Source organism: Podarcis bocagei (genome assembly GCF_964188305.1).
Source record: "Podarcis bocagei genome assembly, chromosome: 9".
Taxonomy (NCBI): Eukaryota; Metazoa; Chordata; class Lepidosauria; order Squamata; family Lacertidae; genus Podarcis; species Podarcis bocagei.
In genome coordinates, this window is record NC_138134.1 from 34949857 (window position 1) to 34971924 (window position 22068).

The window sequence follows — 22068 nt, forward strand, 5'->3', positions numbered from 1 at the left end:
AACAACAACAAAAGAAACAGCTGCATGGTCATTTAAGGATGGTAGATATTCTGTTCATATTTAGCAAGAGGAGTTAAAGCAAGGATTGGAGAAGAGGTAAAAAATCTAGTTCATGCTGAGTGACATATTCCATTTACAGATCTTAAAAAAGTAGACTTCAAATGTCAAATGGAATAACTCTTTCTTCATCTTCATGCGTATTGTAGATTATATATATATATATATAGAGAGAGAGAGAGAGAGAGAGTGTTCCACAGCAGCAAGGTTTCATATATAAAGGATATGAGTACAGGAGTTGAATTAATCGTTGTACAAATGTCAGTTTGACCTCTTTCTGAGAGCAGCATTCAGAAACTTTTGGTACTATTCTCTGTTTCAGAATGAATGGATGATATAATCCATTTTCTTGAAAAAGTAACATTGTATAAATTATAGGTTGGATTCTGTGCCAATGCTAGGGGTGTGGGTGTGTGCGTGCACATACAAACAGTTCTTTAAAAGAAACATGAGAGCCCTGCTAGTTCAGACCAAAGGCCCGTCATAGTCCAACACTCACAATGGCTTATCTGGATGCATATGGGAAGCCTGTATGCAGGACCAGAGTGCAACTGTGCTCTCCCCAACTGTGATTCCTAGCAACTGGTATTCAGAAGTATACTGCCTCCAACAGTGGAGGTAGAACATAGCTGTCATGGCTAGTAGTCATTGATAGCCTTATCCTATATTCATTTGTCAATATGCTTTCTAAAGCTGTCCAAGGTAGTCACCATTATTGAATTTTGTGGGAACAGATTCCATAGTTTAAGTTGGAGCTGTGTGGAGTACTTACCTTTTGTCTGTCTTGAATCTTCCAACATTCAGTTTTATCAGATGGTCCCAGGTTCAAGTAAAAGAAATAGAGAGAGAAAATTTCACCCTATATACTTTCTCCACACTACGCAGAACTTACATATCTTTTACATCGCCCCTTATTCACGCTTTTTCTAGAGTAGAAGGCCTCAAATGTTGCAAGCTTTCCTTATAGGGAAGTTACTCCAGCCATGGAATCATTTTGGTTGTCCTTCTCTTAACATTCCAAGCTATCCAATATCTTTTTTGAGGTGACTGATGGAATAGTAAACAATATTCCAAGTTCTGACTCACCATAGATTTTATGACATGGGCAGTTTTACTTTCTCTCCCTTTCCTGGTAATCCCTAACACAGAATTGGCCTTTTCTCACAGCTGTCGCAAACTGGCTCAACATCCAGTACAACCTCAGGATCTCATTCTTGGTCGGTTACCGCTAAAACACATTAGTATACATGTGATTATTAGTTCCTATCTGTACCTGGTGATTTGCCAGTTTTAAATTCATCAGTAAGGCCTAGAACAGGGGTCAGCAATCTTTTGCAGCCATGGGCCAGTCTACCGTCCCTCAGACCATGTGATGGGCTGGACTATATATATATATATATATATATATATTTGGGGGGATGAACAAATTCCTATGCCCCACAAATAACCCAGAGATGCATTTTGAATAAAAGGACACATTCTACTCATGTAAAAACACGCTGATTCCCAGACTGTCCGTGGGCCGGATTGAGAAGGCAATTGGGCTGCATCCAGCCCACGGGCCTTAGGTTGCCTACCCCTGGCCTAGAACTTAGTCTGTTCTCGCAACTCAGGCACAAGGTTCTGCCCTATATCTTCTACTGTGAAGAAAGATGCAAAGAATTCATTCAGTTTTTCTGCAACCTCCTTCTGCTCCCTTAGTACACCTTTGAATCCATTAATACCCAGAGGTATTCCCTAGCTGGTCAACTGCTACTAATGCATTATTATTATTTTTATGTTGCGGTTCTTCCTATTTTTAGCAATATTCTCCTCAAATGCTTTTTAGCACCCCTTTTAAATTGCTAATCTGAGATTTGTTAAAATTGCTAATCTGAGATTTGTTAAATTTGGGTTTTTTTGGGAAAACTTTATAAAAACCTTATAAAAACTTTATAAAAATATTTGCATTTCTTTTGCCAAAGTTTGTGGCATCCTCATTTGGATGACACTAACATGTTCTGAAGGAAGCCTTTTTGTCTACAATAGTTTCATTGGCTTCTTGTTAACTGTATTGATGTCCTGGTGTCACTTTCTTTTCCCTGAGCTGCATTATATATTTTAACTAAGCTTCTATTATTGTGCCCCAACCCACAACATTCTTGACAGATTTGATCCTTTTGCCTTTCTTTTTCAACTATCTCCTCATTTGGGGGAACTTTTCTCTTTTGAAGTCAAATGTGACTGTGTTGGACATCAGTTGGCAATTCTCCAATTGAATTTGAAAGCACCATGGTCACTGTTCCTGATCAGTTCAACAACATTTACATCTCACAAAAAGGTCCTGGGTGACATTAAGTCCAGCTTCACAGCCCCTCTGGTCAGTTTTTCACTAACTGTTCTAGGGCAGTCATTTAGGTATCTTGAAATTTTACTCTTTGTTGTGACTAGAATATGTGTGTATCTAGTCTATGTGAAGGTAATTGAAATCGTTGATTTTATTAAGCAATTTCTTCCTGGTTTTAGTATTCCTTTCAAGATTTCTTTGATCAGTTTGAAAAGGAGGATGGTAGTACATCTTCAGTACTAAATTACAGTTGGGGCCTGGTGTTACCACACACAGTGATTTTGTGGAGGAGTCTGCTCCTTTCCAGATTTCAAGGAGCATGAAAGTATCTTACTCATGCAAATGAATATATTCTTACACAATGCAGTCCACTGGCTCTTGTGTCATAAAACTCTATTTATACGTTGAACTCTTTTAAGTGTTTTCTCAAGGGATATAGATCCTTGGAAAGTCAATATTTTAGCCAGCCATATAATAAGAAATCCAATAATTCAATCTGATTGTGGAGCTGAATGAAATGACAAAAATCTGAATACTTATTAAAGAATTCATTTTGTAAAGTCAGATTTCATGCTCAGTAATTTTAATGTATCTATAATGCACCCAGTCATTATTAAAATGTTTAGTCTTTTTTCACAGCTGTATTGCAATAATAACTACGGACCATATTTTTCTTTATATGGCCAAGTGTAACACTGTACATTGTTAAGTTGTGGCAATCTGCATTTCTGAATCAACATGAATAATTATTTGTTTATTCATTATTATCAAACAAATAGTTTTCCACAATACTTTTAATTAGTCAGCTACAGTCTGCATTGCATCTTTGTTTCAAGAAAGACAAACAAATTAGAAAAGAAGTAAAAATAGAGGAAGAGAAAAAATTATAAAACTGTTGCTTGTGATAATATTCTTTTCCTTCATACTGTTATAATTTCATGTCTGGCTGCATTTGACTGAGATAATGTATATTGCTTAAAATAGACAATAGAGCAAGGCTAAAGTTGGGTTTAAGTTTCACAGAATGAAAAATTGTGAAAGGTTTTGCTACTGTTAATACTTGGCCAATGGCAGTTATTTGTTTGTATATTGAATTTCTATGCTACCCTTAAACAAATGGTGTGATAAACTTGTTGTATGATGAACCACTTAACTGTAACATCCATAGCTGCTTTTGTTAAATATGAGTGGGTTTTTGAAGCTCTCTTTGGACGAACTTAGAAATCATATCAGAAAAGCTTGGGTGAGCCAGAGGGCTCAGAAAGTGTATTTGCCAGTGTTCACCCCCCCAAATCTTGACAGCCAGTCCTTCACCCCATTTACTCCTCCCCTCCTCCCATTTACCTCACAGGTGACCAGATGAGATAGGACCAACAAGGGGCAGGCATGTGAGGAAAGGAGAGGAGGATTGCTCTTTTTGTCCTGCCCCCTCCAATATCCTGATGTGTTGGGTTGCAGTGGGCTAGGGCACAGAACCTTGGGAGAAGTAGCTCTATGCAGTGAATTAGGGCAACAAAGAGTTAGGGCAAGCCTCTGCACCAGGGCTTGCCAACCTGGTCCCTACCGCCCACAAGATTCTAGGTGGGTGGTAGGGGGTTCTACAACATAAGCTGAATCCTCCTTCCATTGAGCACTGGTGGGTGGTAAAGAAATTTTACCACCAAGAAAGATGCATTAGTGGGTGGTATAAAAAGGTTGACTACCTCTGCTCTACACATTCCACTCACCACATGCCTACTACAGCAGTTCCCTCCCCTTCATTTACCTAGCTAGAAGGAAAAAGTGTACTAGCTGGGAGAAGTTAGTTTCTGCAAGTGGTGTCAGGAATCTCTTGTTTTTGATTTAAACTATATATGGATTTTATTGAAAAATATAAGTCATTTCTGGCTGAAGTGTTCTTTCTATGGCCTGCTGGTGTGTTCAGTAAAATCACTTGCCACAGTCAGGATGTTTTCAGTGAGGTATCTTTTTAAACTGGCAAGAGATAAGCAGCTGTCGCCTGGTTAGCATTTCTTGTGGCATCTCATTATATTCATGAAGGTAAGTAGCCTCATTAGTTTCTTTTTTCACTTATCACTGATGAGATGACACATGAGTAATTTATTAACTAGAAAGGAAGACACTGGGGGGGGGGAATTAAATTAGATTCTGTGCTTCAGTATTCAAAAGCAGGGTACAGGCAAACTCCCTAAATAGGGAGCAATTTTCTCAGGGGATGAATGCAAAACTGCTTAAGGAAATTAAAGTCATGACAGAGTAAGTAATCCAAAAATGTGTAGAGGCTGTTGTGCTTATGAGCAGGTCTGGATTTCCCTTCAAAGTACAGTAGTGTTACAGTAATGGAGCATTTCAAGGTTATTGGTAGGTGCAGGAAGTAGTTGTGCATTACAGCTAGACAATTGTAGGAACTGTCAGCTGATCGGGTCAAGTCGTGACAACTGCCTGACCCTCCGTTTGTTACAGTACCAAGAGGTTTAGGATCTTTTGCTAGAGTTATGATGTGTGTCCGTTATGAATACATGTTTACCCTTAACCTTATGCCCACAAGAAGTTCTTACACAAAAGGAATAAATAAAGCATGAAATGAAAGTGATAGAATATATAAATGCTACTTCAGCCAGCAAAATTACAATTTAAGCAGCAGCAAATCCTGCAATACATACACCACTTGATCTAAAGAGTGAAAGAACCCCAAACTACTCTCCAAAGCTTGCAGAAAGTTAGCATGACAATTCTGCAGCAGAACCCACATTAAGGGCGGGGGAAGGGTATATCTGTCCTTATGGACATGTGTTTGTTCCTTGAGAGTGTTGACTAAATTTCTTGTTGGACCAAGGAGAGTTGACTAACCATTGGAAATCTAGAGTTTTGGTACTCATTTTAGCCAATTCATTACAGTGAAGAAGAGAGCAGGGCTTTGAGATGAGCAATTCCTATAATTTGAATAGTTCTGTAATTCTATTGAATTTATCCCAGAGTTTCCTGCCTATTTCCCACTTTGTCCATCTTGCTCCATGAACAGTTGGAAGAACATCCTAGTCAACTGGCTATTCTTGTCTGCCTCCTGTCTATATCTGAAGAAGTATGCATGCACACGGAAGCTTACACCCAGAACAAACTTAGTTGGTATCTAAGGTGCTACTGGACAATTTTTTATTTATTTCGACTGCGGCTACCTACGTGAATCCTGTCTCAAAAGTTATCCCACCCATTATCTCCATGGCATCCATTCAGGTGTTAAGTAGATTTTAATGGTAGCTAGATTTACATATGCTAATCTTTATACAAGCTGTGAGGAGCTCAGGAAGTCTCCCGAGTGCCTTCCAGTACAGGTTTTGAGACCAGACTGGTACCTGGGTCAAAAAAGTTGGAGTGTCTCATGTCACATTAATTTGTGCCACCATGATCTACAGTAATAAATCATAGAACGTGTGCTTGCTGCCCTCTTTACTACTTTCTAGGTCTACCAAATACTCCACTACTACTTCAACTTTCTATAACACCTTTTCCCCAGAATTAAATATAACGCCCACTACTGTTCATGTCAAATTTCTCAGACCTGCCTGCTTCTTCTTCTTTGCTTCTTTTACTCTTAAAATAGTACTATTAATTGCACTTACATAATCTCTCTCCCTCCCCCCCACCCCATTCCAATGTGTTGCTATGGTATTTGTTTTTCTTTAACAAATGTAATTTGATGCATGATCTCTTATTGTAGTGATTACAAGATTTACATTTTCAAAACACACAGGGATGTTTTTGTTTCTTGGCGCTTGCTGCCTATGCCGTTGGTGTTATTTCTATCAATCACATATGAATGACACTCTGCTCTTAATGCAATGCAAAGGAGAGAAAAAGGAATCTATCAAGAAAGGTTGTGGGTTTTTTTTGGTTTCTAATAATTAGGACTGATTGTTCCTCACTTAATGCATTATAATGAATTTGAGGCTGCTCAAATGATTGCTGTGGAATTACAGAGATGAATGTAATAGTTTCCATTTTTCAAGAGGAGTGGGAGTTTCTAATTAGGCCTGGTTTTAAAATGCATGTGCGTGCACACACACTCGAAGTTTAAAGTTGGTGCAACTGGAAGCCAAGAAGCTGAATACTTCCCTCTTATAGGCCTGTTTAAGACATACCTGACTGTTAAGGTGCAAACCTGTTCTTGTGGGTCTCCATCTCTAAAGTCTGCTAGGTACTCTTATTGTAATCATTCAGAAAGGCAATTAAAACTATACAGTGGTACCTCGGGTTAAGAACTTAATTCCTTCCGGAGGTCCGTTCTTAACCTGAAACTGTTCTTAACCTGAGGTACCACTTTAGCTAATGGGGCCTCCCGATGCCGCTGCATGATTTCTGTTCCCATCCTGAAGTAATGTTCTTAACCCGAGGTACTATTTCTGGGATATGCGGAGTCTGTAACCTGAAGCGTCTGTAACCCGAGGTACCACTGTACTAGAAACCCAATGAGGTGGTGAAAGAGGCTTCCTCTGCGAGCCTGCCATGTTGCTGGCATGCAACATGTATTACAAGACTGCATTTTATTTTGTATGTTCCCAAACCAGCCGCTCTGATGAGTAAAACGCAGATGAGTGAACCGTGGGCTAGTAACTTTTGTGGGCTGAATTATAAGGCTGATTTAACTGATCAAACATGTTTCAGGTGGGCCCAGGGAAACTGAAGTATTCCCTGGGGGAACGTAGCAAAATGTTGTTACCAGTATGCCAGTAAAGGAAACAAGGATACTTATTGATATTTATCAAATGACATCCGAGGAATGAAATTCTGAGCTGTTTGCTTCCATGTAATTTTATTCCTATCCAAAATTTACCAGACTTCATATCCCACTCAGGGTATTCCTTATTTCTCTCTCTCTCTCCCCCCACCTCCCCTCTCTCTTTGTGTGTGTGTCCTGTATTGATGGTTGGTTAGTGTTCCTAGGGGATGGATACTATCAACAAATTCTGATGATGAGTTTATTGTAGCTGCCAGGAAAAAGTAGAATGACACAGTGTAGTTGTGTCTTACATAGTTTATTATCTAGGTGATTACTCATCCCCTAGTGACCTGCTCCATGAAACATAACATTCTTTACTAATGGGCTGACCTTGAAGCAGTGGATATGAAATATTTATTTTCTCAGAAATGGAGCATATGCATTTTTAAAAGGAGTCTGAAAATGTAGCTCAAGTGTTTGTTCTACAGTTGCAGCTTAACAAGTCCTCTTTGGAAAGGAATATGGGTCAAAATTATGACAGTTTTATATTTAAAATATTTTAATTGTCTATTAATCATTGATGGGATGGTTGTCTGGATGCAGTGTGCTCTTTATATATGAATGCATTGTTAAAAAGATCCCAAGTGCTCAGTTCCTGTGTGTTGTGTTGGCAAAAGATTTCAAATGCTCCTGGTGGCAAATCAAAGGCTAGCAAACTAGGGCATCAAGTCCCCAATACTAGGTCTTATGGAATTTGTAGATATGCTGCTAGGCTTTCAGTACTAGGAAAGAAAGAATGTCAGATGGGACATAGGAAGAAGTTTTATGACATGCCACACAAATATATTCTTTCATATATAATTTTAGTTCTCCTAAGCTCTACTTTCAGTTGTGTCATTTCTTTTTTCCATAGAGACTCTAGAGATGTTATTTCTGATCAATGATGGTTAAAATTCAACTGAACTAATACAGCATTCTCTCATTTTTTGTTAATCCAATGTGCAAATTGTTGTGGTTATCCATACACTTTTTATAGTGTGTGCTTACTTTAAAATTTACATTTAGAAAAAAATAATTATGGAAATAAGATTGTGTATGATTGCTGTTTTTATATATCATGTTGGAAACAATCCTCTGATCACTATAATGAAGAGTGGCCTAAAGGTTTTGTAAACAAATAAATGTACTCTTAAAAAGCAATAAGCATATTTACAATATGATGAGCACAGTAGTCATGAGATAAGAAAAATCACAATCATTTAATGAATAAAAAAGATTTCCACATAGTGGAATGTTTTGCAATCACTGGTAATTTCCCAATTTTTTGTGGGGAGACCACCTTCCCCCTACCACATAATTTACTATTCTGAACTTTGAAGCAGTCACACTGCTTAGTGACCTTTAGCACCAGTAATTCAACTTTTTGGGAAGTGAAATGGAATTTACTGATTTTGGCATGTGCCAAGTAAGAATGTGACCTTTGCCCAGTCAACTTAAGTATGTGCCATTGGTTTGCAGTGGAAGCATATGGAATTTTACATTTCATAACAGCAGAGTTAATCCCTGTGAAACATGTTGCGATGCATTAATATTTGTAACAATGCATAAGAAATAAAGTGAAGCGTGTTAAAATGATTTTTCTTGTGATCTTTCTTCTTGTAGAGATGCAGAACCACTGAGGCAGCACTGTCCAATTTGCTATTGTATTTTAGCAAGTCAAATGTATGGTGGTGGAAAGAAAGAGCAAAGCCAGGGACTGGCATGGGGAGTAATGCTGAGGTTGGAGTGGGGGGTCCATGGGAGAAAGCAAGGCTAGGGGTTGGAAGGGGGCAAAAATCAAGAGAACAAAGGTGAAGCCAAAAAAAGCCTAAAGAGTAGGAAAGAGTTGTTCTGTGTTGCAACAAATGAAACCCCACCTCTACCCTCCCCTGGTATAACACTAAACCAAAGCAAACTTGTCATGGTCACCTGCTTTAAACTAATGTATCACAATCCAGTTGATCCTTCAGCTAGACCCTGCTCAAATGTGTGTTGGCTAAAATTGATTCAGAAAAAAACTGAACCAGCATCAAATTGATTGGTTGCGAGCATCATCATTATATTGGAAATATTTTGGAAGTGTTTTCAATGGATTGGTTGTGAGCTTCAGTTTTGCAAACTTTAGCCAATCACTGTGTTGATTAGTTAAGTGTTTCCTGTTTCTAGGAAATAAGCCTTTTTGCAGGATTGGTGGGTCTTGTTACTCTGCCTGAACCCTATTTTTCCCTGTGGAAAATTTCTTTCTTTCTGGTCTCCACTGGTAGAGAGGTGGGTTTCTGTCCTAAGAGGTGGAAAGCTACTAACCGTTTTCTCATGTGTGCCAAGTCCCAAAATAGAGCATTTTGGGTGGGGCAGTGGTGTCTTTATGGATCCTTTGGCCCATCAACTGTGCCAGCCTGGAGGTGGGATAACAAACAAAACAAAACAAGAAAGCATCCTCCCTGGGTGGCATGATCTGGCAGGGCTTAGGATACAGTGTCATATCTTATCATGGCATTCCTCCCTTGCTTCCTCTTAGGATTGCACTGCTCATTCTGATAATTTTCTTTAGCTAGTGACCTATCTATATTGCATACGTATATCAGCCTTCAAAGAAATAAGACTTCTGAAATGCATAAACACTATAGGCTAAAAGTAAAATAAAATGCTACAGAAACCAAAAGAAATGCTGCTATTAGAGAAATGACAATTGCACATTTCTTAATTTAGACATAGCTGTGATTCATAATTAATACATCAGATGGTCCTAGACTTTATACCAAAGCACATGGATAAATTCTTCTACCTATTTCATCAAGTAAGAAAGCATAAATGAAACACAAACTTCCTCTTCTTCAATAGATCTGCTCTAACTCTTTATTTTAATGTGAAACATGGAGACTAGGTGAGGTTAAAAAACTAAACAAATCTTTCTATCCGTTGTTTGTATCTAGCTACTGTCAGCACAGGGAAATGCATGTTAAATTTTCTCTTCTATTAAATGTATAGGTTGAGATCCAGAAAAGTCAATGTGTTTATGTAAAATATTTTTACATACACAAAAGAGATTTTCTTCTTCTTCTGGCAGCTGCTACTTCATTTGTCATGGGATGCTGGTCAATGGTTCCCTCACTTGCAGGGGAAGTCTTCAAGGGCTGCTACTGGAAGGTGATTCTGCAAAGTCTTCTTTAATATGTGGTGCTTTGAATCCACAGAACAAAGCCTTCATTTTCTGATGTTGCCTTAGACAATGAGCCCTGTCTTGGTTAAAACTGATAGCTTTAGTTAAGAAGTTCTGATCTAGGTCTTTTATGTTGTAATTCATGTAAAGAGCCACATAGTGGCTGTTTCACATTGTCATAATAGAACGGCAACCCAGATCAATACTCTAGTAAATGACCATTATATTATGAAAGTAGGATTTAAAATGAATAGGCAACTGACTTAGAATTCACCTGCAAGAAACAGTTATCCGTGTGACATATGAGAAAGTCCAGTTGACTGACTCCTGTTAGCCACAGTCTGATGGACACAGTCCCCCAAGTATAGAATGCAGTATAGAGGTTACTTTACAAGTAGTTTATTTATTTTAAACCCAAAACTTTTGTTTTACAGTATTTGAAAATACTTATATAACAAATAGTTGCCATATAACCCCACTCCTCAAGAAACAATCTATGCATATACAATGTAAATGGTATAGTCAAACATTAAGCAGGTTCGTACAATAGTGTAGAGTTTATTAAATAAACATGTATCACATAGTTTCAAAATCATCTTTGGTCTTTGTGTTCTTTAGTGCTCTAAGATGCTCTGTTAGTTTCCGTGTAAGACCTAGCACCCATAGTCTATCTCGTCATGCTTTTAGAGTTAAGTTTTTGGCTGTTTTCCAATATTCTGTTAATAAATTTCTAGTTGCAGACATGGAAAAGATTAGTAGCTGCTTAAACAGTAAATTCTTACTGTTTACCTAAAAACAGGTTTAAATAATTGTGCAGGTTTGCATTCTCACCATATATGGAAATATGACTTGACATCTACTACGTAAAGGACTTGAATGAGAGCTTATTCTGTGGCATTTCACAGGTATCTGGTGCCATCTGTGAATTGTATTAAGACTATTTTTGCCTCATTTTAGCCGATAATGACTTAAAAAGCCGCTGCCCCCAAGTTTTTGACAGTCTGTGAGTAGTTTCTTGATGGAACAGAATATACTGCATATTTCTCACTCAAAGGAAAACATGTATTTGAGCATATTGGAAATAAGCAGATCAGGCCAATATTGACATTGGTAGTTCCAAGCAGAGTTTTTCTTAGATAAAATTGTTGGGGGGTGGGAACACACTACTGCAAACCTTTCTTCATAGCCAGCTGCTTGCATATTGCATAATTCTATGTTTATTTTATTAATAGCTTTTTGGAGTAAATCATTGAAAACAGGAAGAAAAATGTGAGCATCACTTCCATCTATTTCATATTCTATGTTATCAACTGTCACTTCACACAAATTATAGCTGTTAATTCTAAACAGTCAGCACACATGCTTATAAAAATTAAAGTTGGCGCAACGTAGCTTTGGCTTCAGACATGTTTTGTCACAACAAGAAAAGTGTAAATCCATAATCACTGCTAAAACAACTCAAAATATCAAACATCTGTGGACATATTTTTCAGTGGAGCTTATAAGTGAGGTACGAAGCAGTCCTCTCTAAACTGGTAGCCTTCCTTGTGTGTAACATGAGACACTTTGGCACTTCTTGCAAGTATAAAAATCATGCCTTTATTGAGATACTTCCTTTTTTAGTAAAACAATAGAGTCTAATCAGGGTTGATAAAATAAAAAGTATGCTGTAACTGACCGTATCATTTTAAAAATTTTTTTAAAAAATCACGGTTCACTGCTGCATGAGCAAGATTTTTTGTAATGACATTCATTGCAGAGATGACACATTTGCCTTTCCTTGGTCTCTGCAGTGGCAGTTCTGGGAGTGCCTGCTGATGTCCCAAACAAGTTGCTTTGTTTCTAGATTGAACCAGGATTTGGTCAACTCTTTAGGTCATCTAGATAAAGTGGTGTTTTAGAATGATCATCTAAGGCAGAGGAGAGGTCAGCAAAATTTTTCAGGAGGGGGCCAGTTCACTGTCCCTCGGACCTTGTGAGGGTCCGGACCCACCCTCTCTCAAAAGCACCCCCCTCCCAAAAGTACCCCACAGCCACTCACACCACCACCTCCTTGTCTTTGGCAGCGTCGGCAACGTCCTCTGTCTCAGCGGGGTGCAGAGCCCATGCTGCTGGCCTGGGCGGCATCGGGACTGACTGAGCGGGCAGCAAGGTCCGCAAGGTTCGTTTCCCCTTCAAAATCTAGTCCGCCCCCGTACAAGGTCTGAGGGACAGTGGACCGGCCCCCTGCTGGAAAAGTTTGCTGACCCCTTCTAAGCATTATGGCTGAATGGAGGTCTGTCAACCCAAGCAGTTTTTCATCAGATTTGTGGATTGGCTGTTAGTTACTTTTAGTTCTTCATTAGCAAAGTTCTTTCTATTCCCTGCAATTGGTATGCCAGTATGATAATTATATCTTTTTCTTGTTTGTGTTCCTTTTTGCTGCGTGCCCTTTGCAGGAAGTCGAGGTTTGTATATTCCTTCTGTATTTCTGTTCTTTTTCTTTCTGCATGTATTTATACTTCTTTCTGCATAATAAACATACACTTTCTTTTTTTCTGCTGCAGGATGATTATTTTCGCACATGGAGTCCAGCCAGACCTTTTGATCAAGGTAAGAAATAATCCTTATATCAATACTATGTAAAGTGTGTGTGTGTGTGTGTGTGTGTGTGTGTGTGTGTGTGTAAATAAAGAATGTGTTTTTTAAAAAATTTTCTCTTTGGGGTATGTGCCAATTATTCCCTCTCCCTTTTGAAAAGTGAATTAAAATCAATTCAAGTATAAAAATATAACTGCCAGGTGACATCACAGTTAGGGTTAAAAACTAGCTTGAGCTCATAACTTCATTTCTTTAGAGTACTCTACTTAGGGTATCTAAGGAATAGTCACTGAAGTCTGCTTCATACACAGTATTTTTCCAACCCGGGTATTGTAGAAAAGCTCAAGGTACATGGTTACATATAAGGACCACATATGAATCTGTTTTACCACATACATGCATTTCTGCCAACTTCATTTTATGATCTATCAACAATTTTTACTTCATCCCTTATAAGGAAAACATGGGTGAAATGGACAGGGCAAGCGTACCAAATTGGAATGTATTTAATACGGGTCAAAAGATTTGCAACATTTAAGGCATGGGAAAAGAAAGAAGGAAGGGACTTTAGGTAGGTGAAAAAAGATTTTGAATTGGGGCTATGCCACCTTCTTCCAAGTCCCAATCATTTTCATGTTCAGTTGAGGCTTTATCAGAGTGTCTTCCTAGCAGCTCCTCTTGGGGTTCCTTCCAAGCTTTTGGCTGCAGGAGGCCACAGAGCACAGACCTTAGTCTATAGCAACTCTTACCTGCCTGGTTTCCTTCGTATGTTTTGGATTATAACTTTCAACAGTAACAGTTGGGTATGGCCAATTAGCAGGGGTTACTGGTTTCAATAAAACAATATATTTGCACATAATCTGGTATATTCTGGATGATTTGAATGACCACTCACATCGTCCCTGTCTATGGAATACACTGGAGAATTGTAGTTCAGAAATCTAGAGGGCACTACATTGGGGAAGGCTGGTCCATACAATCATGGCCATCCCCACAGTTGGCAGATTTCAGATGCTGCTACATAGAAATGTGCATGGGAGGGCTTGTAACATTATGTAACCCGTTGTATGTTGTTGCTGTAATAAAGCTCATCTCATATTTGCTTAAACTTTCTTCCAATATAATGGTGTGGGATGATGTAAAAGAGAAGTTAAGTCGTCGGTTAAAGTTTCTTTATAAAGCCCTTAAAAGGCTTTGTGACTTCGCTTTGTGGTTTAATAATCCCATGATGTTATTCCCCAAGTTTACTAAGACTAGCAATTCTCTGTTTTCATAAATGATGGCAATCGTAGAAAAGATCTGTAAAGAAACTTCATATGTATGGACTCCACTCCCATTTTTCTAAATAATATTGGATTTTTTGGGGTTTCCAGGTGTTAAAAATGCATGATCTATGATCTTGGTGATGAGGGGCAAAATGTGATTGGTATAGTCAAGCTTGAATGGGAGACTATATATTTGAATCTTGAATAGCTGCTGAGAGATTTTGGTTGGATAATTGTTCAAGATTGTATGTGCTAGAGGAATATATTATGGTCTTGTTTGCTTGCTAACATGCTTGTAGCAAGTATATTTTTTTCCAAATTTTGCATTTGATTGAATGCATTTATTTCTCAGCTGCAGTGTCAGACTGAGTTTCTATTTTTAATACCACATGGTGTACATCTGTACTGCCATAAGATGGTTTAGGGTGAGATGAGGAAGCTGGAATTCTGTTTCTTGAGCTAGTAGTTTCTTGGCAGATCATTTGGGAGATTCTGTAGATGTACAGAAGATAAATATTTAAAATGCCATATTTGCACCCTTTTTTTGGCTTGCTGCTGCCAAATGCCATTCAACTGACAATTTAAGGGGGACATAGATCCTCTCCTAACAGTCATACAACAATTTTTTCCAACTCTCCTAACCACTGTTTGTCCATAGTTAATAATAATAACAACAACAATCCTAGAAAATAAACCATTTCATGTTGTCCTATTTAACATAATAATGAAAAAAAAAGTTAAAGTGATGGTATGAAGCTATTCTCCCCACCACCACTGCAGGTGAACTTTGTATTGTGTCTTGTTTTAACTATGATGATTCTTTGAGAACGTTTTAGATGGCCACCTATATTTCTTTTATACTAAAAATGTGTTGCCCCCTTCCAACCCTCACCCTGCCTTCCCAAGGCACTGGGTAAGCTAGGTGCAGGGCTTTGGGAAGGAAGTGCAAGGGCTCTGGCAGAGTCCTAGAGCCCTTCTCATCTCCTTTCCAAAGCCAGGCAAGTACTGACTAGGCTTTAGAGAAGGAGGCAGACAGACATGTTCTCAGCTCAGCACCCTGTGTGGGGGAACAAGTCTCGCTGCCCTAAATCCACCTCTGATTGTAGCAGTCTCACAGTGCAGGAAATTGTTTGAGAGTGTTGGTATACTCATTCCATAGGCTGTGCACACAGGGAAGCTTGTCTCTTGCACTGCTGTACTGTGTTGAAGCTGATAATCAACTCTGAAGCCAAAAGTATATTGTGTCTATCATGAAAATCAGCATGTATTTTTTGTCATATATGTCCTTTCCACATGAAATTGGCAGAATAAGTTCTGGGCTAAGCATCTACAGACGTTAGTAACTAGCAATGTAAACTTTTCCTGGGTGGGGGAAGCGGTTTAACCCTAGCCACCTAGTCTTTCCAATGGGGTAGAATTGATTGGAAAAGCTGTATAAGTAAGCACACCACTAAATTAAAAGGCACCCACCAAAAACCATTTGACAATTCACAACACGTGTTTGAGGACTACCTGGAATGTAGAGTTGTGGAAGACCGGCATAAAAGGGATACACACACACACACACACACACACACACATATATATTGTTATTTCTGCTCTGCATGTAACATCATGTAAGTGGCATCTGATGGATGTTGCATCAAGTCCAAAGTCAACAGAGGCCTTAAACAGACTTTCATTTGATTGCTGGAAAACCTTCCAACAAGATAGCTTACGTTTATTAGCAAAACAACTAGTGGTATCACAGTTGGCAAAAGATATGAAAACCAGGTTGTGTGTGTACCCTGTAACTCTTTACTCATCATAATAGGATGAAGAGGACCTTCCCTTTTCCTCTTACTGGGGCCACCAATGCAGGATGTTGATGGTCATAGTATGGGTCTCATTGAAGTAATAGTACCAAAACATCTGATTCAGGAAAGTGAATGTTGACTAAGGAAGCACCTTGTAAAGTTGCATCAATTGTGCGAACCATCAGTTTTAGCATCAGCTTTTGCTATCAGCTGCTTCTTATGTTCTCTCTTGGTGGATCAGTTGACAATGAGTAGCTGCCACTGTTGTTCACTGTGTTCCAACCAAAAGTCATCTTTTGTCAAACTTGTCAAAGACGTTGTGTGCCAAGTATACTGTTAAACTCTGCTTTTGTCTGCATGTTTGACAGCAACATTTTTGTGAGACATTTCTGATCTCTGTGCTGCATGCAGTTGCCATATAGCCAGACATTTGGTCCGGGTGACATTTCGGCAATGCTGGAAGGCCCTATCTATCAACCAGAACTTCATTATAGGAACCATAATGGGACTGTAATTGCTGCTTAAGGAAATGCTTGGCAAATTCCTGACATGCATGTATGAATGGGGGCTGATCAAAGCTTTGCAGCAATTCAATACTATTGTAAACTGAAACCAGCATTTGTTACAGAACTTGTGCATTAGTACCTGCTAGTCCACCCACATGAAATTGCAAAAAGGTCACTTTTATTTGTTGAGAGAAGAAGCCCACCATCAGCTGTGACATGCACATTTCTTATGAAATTAACTTGAAGAAGCCATTCATAAATTAACCTGGAATATTCTGGGCATCTTTCCACCTCCATACATTTAGATTATTATTTTTTTGTTACTGGCTATATAAAGCTAATGCAATAAGTGGCAAATGCAGTATAAACTCAGACTGTTAGATGGGTAAAAATGCAAAAGCCAATGAATGATGTGAATTCTTCTTTATGTAGAGGTTTATATTAATATTTAACCACCATTATTTCTAATATTTCTAATATTTAACCATTAGAATAAAAGTTGTTTCACATTCTGTATGGCTACTATTTTCCTAATTCTGCACCGTAACAAAAAAGTATAGCATTCGTTTAGGCAGTGGAGTTTGTTTGTTAACCAGTTTTATGTGAGTGATGTTTGTGAGCTGGAAGGCATTGTTGGTTATGCACTATTTTTCAATATATAGTCATAGAAGATGGGTGAAACATATTTAGATCGATTTTTCTTGTTCATGTGACCATATGTGCAAAATATATTACCCCGGTTTACTCTTAGAAGGTAGAGGCTTTCAAAGCTTAGCGGGAGTGCTATAGTGAATAAAATTACAATACAAAGTCACTGAAGTAATTTCTGAGGTATGGACTCTCCTTTCCTTTGCTCAAGAGAAATACCCCGGAGGATCAGTGAACTATTTTCATGTAACAGATAAGATATGAAATGACATTTCCATGGAGGATGGGTACCCAGCAGGTATTGTTGTGTTAGTAGATACCATTTATAATGCTTTTCATCGGCCACTCTAATCCATAGCACTTGGCTTTTACAGTATATATACTGTTATCTAGGCCAGTGTTTCCCAACCTTTTTTGGGCAAAGGCACACTTGTTTGATGAAAAAAATCTCGAGGCACACCACCATTACAGCCCCGTGACGTCAGCACGCAGCGTCACGCTGGGAGGGACGCACGAAAGTGTAAGTTTCAATTTTTTCCCCTCCCCCTTGCCGGGGAACCTCCAAGCTTTGGGGGTGGGGGGGAGGAGGCAGCAAAGCGAGGCAGGAAGGAGAGCGCGGCTTGGCTGGGTGAGCTTTGACAGGGAATGAGAGCCGCGAGGCGGGCGCTGCGGACGGAGGCGCTGCCCGCCGAGCTCGCAGGCAGCCAGGCAGGCAGACGGCGAGAGCCCCGCGCTGGGCGGCCTCTCCTCGCCGCCGCCGCCCCGCCTCTCGCCGCCCGACTCGCCCGCCTCCCTCCAGGCAACATCTCGCGGCACACCAGGCAACATCTCGCGGCACACTAGTGTGCCGCGGAACAGTGGTTGGGAAACACTGATCTAGGCATTCAACCAAAAATAGGAATGAGGCAATTTCAGTCTCTTGTATGTTATGCTTTCGTGAGCTATTCCTGCTTTTATCAGTTCACTTATGATATAATTCTAGTGCCTACAGATTTGCATTAAAGGTTGCATACACGTTAAGTTCAGTATTCTGTTTGTACCTATTTAATTTTGTGTTCTTCCTATATATAATAAAATTAACATACGCTGTGCTAAAAGTACACTTGTGTTTGATGATTAAGATGTATGTTTCTAGAGTGAAATGAGCATCGCTCAGCGGTAGAGCTCATGTTTTGCATACCAAAGTTTCCAGATTCATTCCCCACTATGCCTAGGTAGGATGGGGAAAGTTGAGTGGAACTCTGGAAAGCTGCTGATACTCAGTGTATATAATATTGAATTAGATGGATCAAAGGTCTGAGTTAGTATAAGGCAGTTTCCTATGTTTCCCAAGGGAAAGGCATTCTTTATGATCTGGTATGGATATCTCATAGAGCTCATAGAATCATAGTTGGAAGGATACCTGGGGATCATCTAGTCCAACCCCCTACAATGCATGAATATGCAGCTGTCCCTTATAGAGATCGAACCTGCAACCATGGCATTGTCAGCACCACACTTTAACCAACTGAGCTATCTCTAAAATGAAGAATTTCTAAAGATACAGTTCATTTTAGTGGTGGTGATGGTAGATCAAAACATTTCTGTGTAATTGTTAAATGTGCTGGTGCTTTTTTCAGCATATTCCTGTGTAGCACATCCAGCTTCCTCAAGTGTGGTTGTTTAAAATTAATTTATATGCTTAAGACATTCAATAATTTGATGTGTCTTTCAAGTCAACTTTGTTACCTTTCTAAGCAAACCTATTTAGTTGTTTTTACTAGAAGCTCTGTGAAATTCCTACTTGTATGTAAGTTAAGCTGTGTTTGGGAAGTTGTAGCTTGTTTCAGTAAAGCTGTAGTAGAGTTAATGTAGGACACAGATTTCCCTCTCCCTCTCCCCCCAGCCACATTTTCAAGTTCTGGTGACTTTTTATTATTACTAAAGCAATTAAGTGATTTGCAAGATAAAGATTTATTATTATTTATTGGAAAATCAGAGAAATTATTTTCAGTTGTCCTATTCCATATACTAGCTTGCTTATTTATTATTATTATTATTAATAAAATATATAGATAAATAGCATAATCTTAATGTGGAAATGAATAAATCTCCATACAACTAGGAAAGTTACAAGTCATGGACTGGTTTGACTGACCGACTCTTAGCTGTTCTTGATTGATTTCCATTTCTAATATATAACAAATCTTAATAACATGTGTTGTGTTGTGGTTTAAGCTTCCTTTTTCTTGTTGTTCTAGAAGACAAACCAGTTGCTAACTTAGCTGCTATTAGGAAAGTGCACTTACTAGCTAGCAGGTAGACCATTTCTTATTATTATGACACTGAAATTAGGTAATTCTGCAATGTATCCCGCACCACAAGAACCATATTATCTTCACCCTTCTATCTTGTAAAATATAGTCTTTACATGTTTGAATGATCTTGATAATCAACACTCAACTCTGCTGCATTGACTATGTTCATTTCATTAAGTGCTGCCGGACACTCTCAAAGATTCCTACTAAAGTTTCTCATAGTGAATTATGATCAGTGTCTAAAGCACCATCAAATCATAACATGCACAGTTTCAGAAGCTGCACCATAATTAAAATTCTTCTAGTGCTGCTTCACACTACTAAAGATTCAGCTAGATTGGTAAAGAAAAAGTGCTTTATATGCATTGTATATTCATCATAACACTAGATGGCGCTATGGAGTTCCATTTTTGCCAACGTGATTTCTCATACAGTGGTACCTCGGGTTAAGTACTTAATTTGTTCCGGAGGTCCGAACTTAACCTGAAACTGTTCTTAACCTGAAGCACCACTTTAGCTAATGGGGCCTCCCACTGCCGACGTGCCGCGAGAGCACAATTTCTGTTCTCATCCTGAAGCAAAGTTCTTAACCTGAAGCACTATTTCTGGGTTAGCGGAGTCTGTAACCTGAAACGTATGTAACCCGAGGTACCACTGTACAAAGTTTAACAATGCTTTTTCCTGAAACACTTCTTTGATGTGTCTAGATCCAACCTAAATTTATCTGCATGAATATGTAAATACTCCGAAGAAGCTTATTGAAAGATGTATTCAGATAAATATTAAGCTGCTGCAGATCTGTAGATACTGGCATGTCTCCAGAGACCAGTTGGGTCTTCCTAGAGTTTCTAGAGTTTGCTGAGAGAGAGAGAGAGAGTGTGCATTCATGGAAGCTGTAGTTGCTGCACAATTTCCTGGAAGAAAAAACATCAAAACAGATTCATTTGTCTGTAAATATGCTTGTTAAAGAATAGAATATGAGTCAAGCGGCAAAGTATTCCTGAACACTTTGGTAAAGTTTCTCACTTCTAGTTAAAATTAAATATAGGGAGATGCATGTACAAATACAAACACACCATCTATACTTTGAACAAATGAAGTGCTTATGGAAATAAGATTTCTAGTGGAACAAGCAGTAGACTGGTTCACACTATGCTGCAACCCATGTGTAGAAGCTAAACATCATAAGAAGGTTGGGTTGTGTCCTGTTCAACAAGCAGGATTTCATTTCCACTGGCCCTGTGGACATTAACTACTGTATTTTTCGCCCCACAGGACGCACCGCCCCATAAGACGCACCTGGGTTTTTTTTTGGGGGGGGGGGGAAATAAAGAAAAAAAATATTCCCCCCCCAGGCATGGGGCTGGCACGGGGGAAGCCCGAGCTTCCCCCAACCCCAGCCCCCAGAACAGGCTGCTGCCTGCAAGCCTCGTGCGCCTGGCAGGACCTCCCACCGGGCGCGGGAGGCTTGCGGACACCTTCGCGAAGCACGGGGCGTCCTCCGGAGGGCACCCTGTGCTTCGGGATGCAGGCTGCCACCCCAAGCCTCACGCGCCCGGCAGGACCTTCCGCCAGGCGCGGGAGGCTTGCGGACACTCGCCCGAAGCACGGGGTGCCCTCCGGAGGTCTCCCCGTGCTTCGGGATGCAGGCTGCTGCCCCAAGCCTCGCGCGCCCGGTGGGAGGTCCCACCGGGTGCGGGAGGCCTGCGGACACCTTCCCGAAGCACGGGGCGTCCTCCGGAGGGCACTCTGTGCTTCAGGATGCAGGCTGCCACCCCAAGCCTCACGCGCCCGGCAGGACCTTCCGCCAGGCGCGGGAGGCTTGCGGACACTCGCCCGAAGCACGGGGTGCCCTCCGGAGGTCTCCTCGTGCTTCGGGATGCAGGCTGCCGCACCAAGCCTCGCGCGCCCGGTGGGAGGTCCCACCGGGCGTGGGAGGCCTGCAGACACCTTCCCGAAGCACGGGGCGTCCTCCGGAGGGCACCCTGTGCTTCGGGATGCAGGCTGCCACCCCAAGCCTCACGCCCCCGGCAGGACCTTCCGCCAGGCGTGGGAGGCTTGCGGACACCTTCCCGAAGCACGGGGCGTCCTCCGGAGGGCGCCCTGTGCTCCGGGCTGCAGGCTGCCGCCCGCAAGCCTTGCGAGCCCGCGGGAACTCCCCCGGGCATGCAAGGCTTGCGGATAGCTTCCTGAAGCTTGGAGAGCGAGAGGGGTTGGTGCGCACCGATGCCTCTCGCTCTCCAGGCTTCATCAAAAGCCTGCATTTGCCCCATAGGACGCACACACATTTCCCCTTCATTTTTGGAGGGGAAAAAGTGCGTCCTATAGGGCGAAAAATACGGTAGTTGCATACAGAGTGTAACACTGCTAGATCTGAAGCACACCGTAGTACCACAAACCTTATGCATTAATGACTAGTATATACACAAGGCCAAATGTGAAAATCTGGTGATCCCAAATTCTTTCCTCAAGTTGTGCTCTTTCTGGGGTAGTTTGTCCACTGTTGGTCCCCACCCTGCTCTCAGCTCTCACCCATGGCTCCTAGAAGCTATCAGCATTTGACAGCCAGCAGCCATGCCCCGGGAAATAGCTTCAACTGGCTGGCTAAACCAGCTAAGGGTAGCCGATGGGTCTTAAACCTTCAGTAAGTTAGGGACTTCCTCTGCATGCAAAGACA

The 22068-nt window shown here is 40.4% G+C and overlaps 1 protein-coding gene across 2 annotated transcripts in view; it reads left to right on the top strand.

Moving 5' to 3' along the window:
• The window catches only part of SPOCK3 (SPARC (osteonectin), cwcv and kazal like domains proteoglycan 3), a 113258-nt gene that overhangs the window by 27299 nt on the left and 63891 nt on the right, over nucleotides 1-22068 (top strand). Inside the window, exon 3 of one of the 2 annotated variants that reach the window (XM_081208973.1) lies at nucleotides 12846-12891. In XM_081208973.1, coding sequence (XP_081065099.1) covers nucleotides 12846-12891 — 46 coding nt within the window. Of the gene's footprint in view, nucleotides 1-12845; nucleotides 12892-22068 lie in introns of those variants that run through there. The other variant, XM_081208974.1, reaches the window with a different exon arrangement.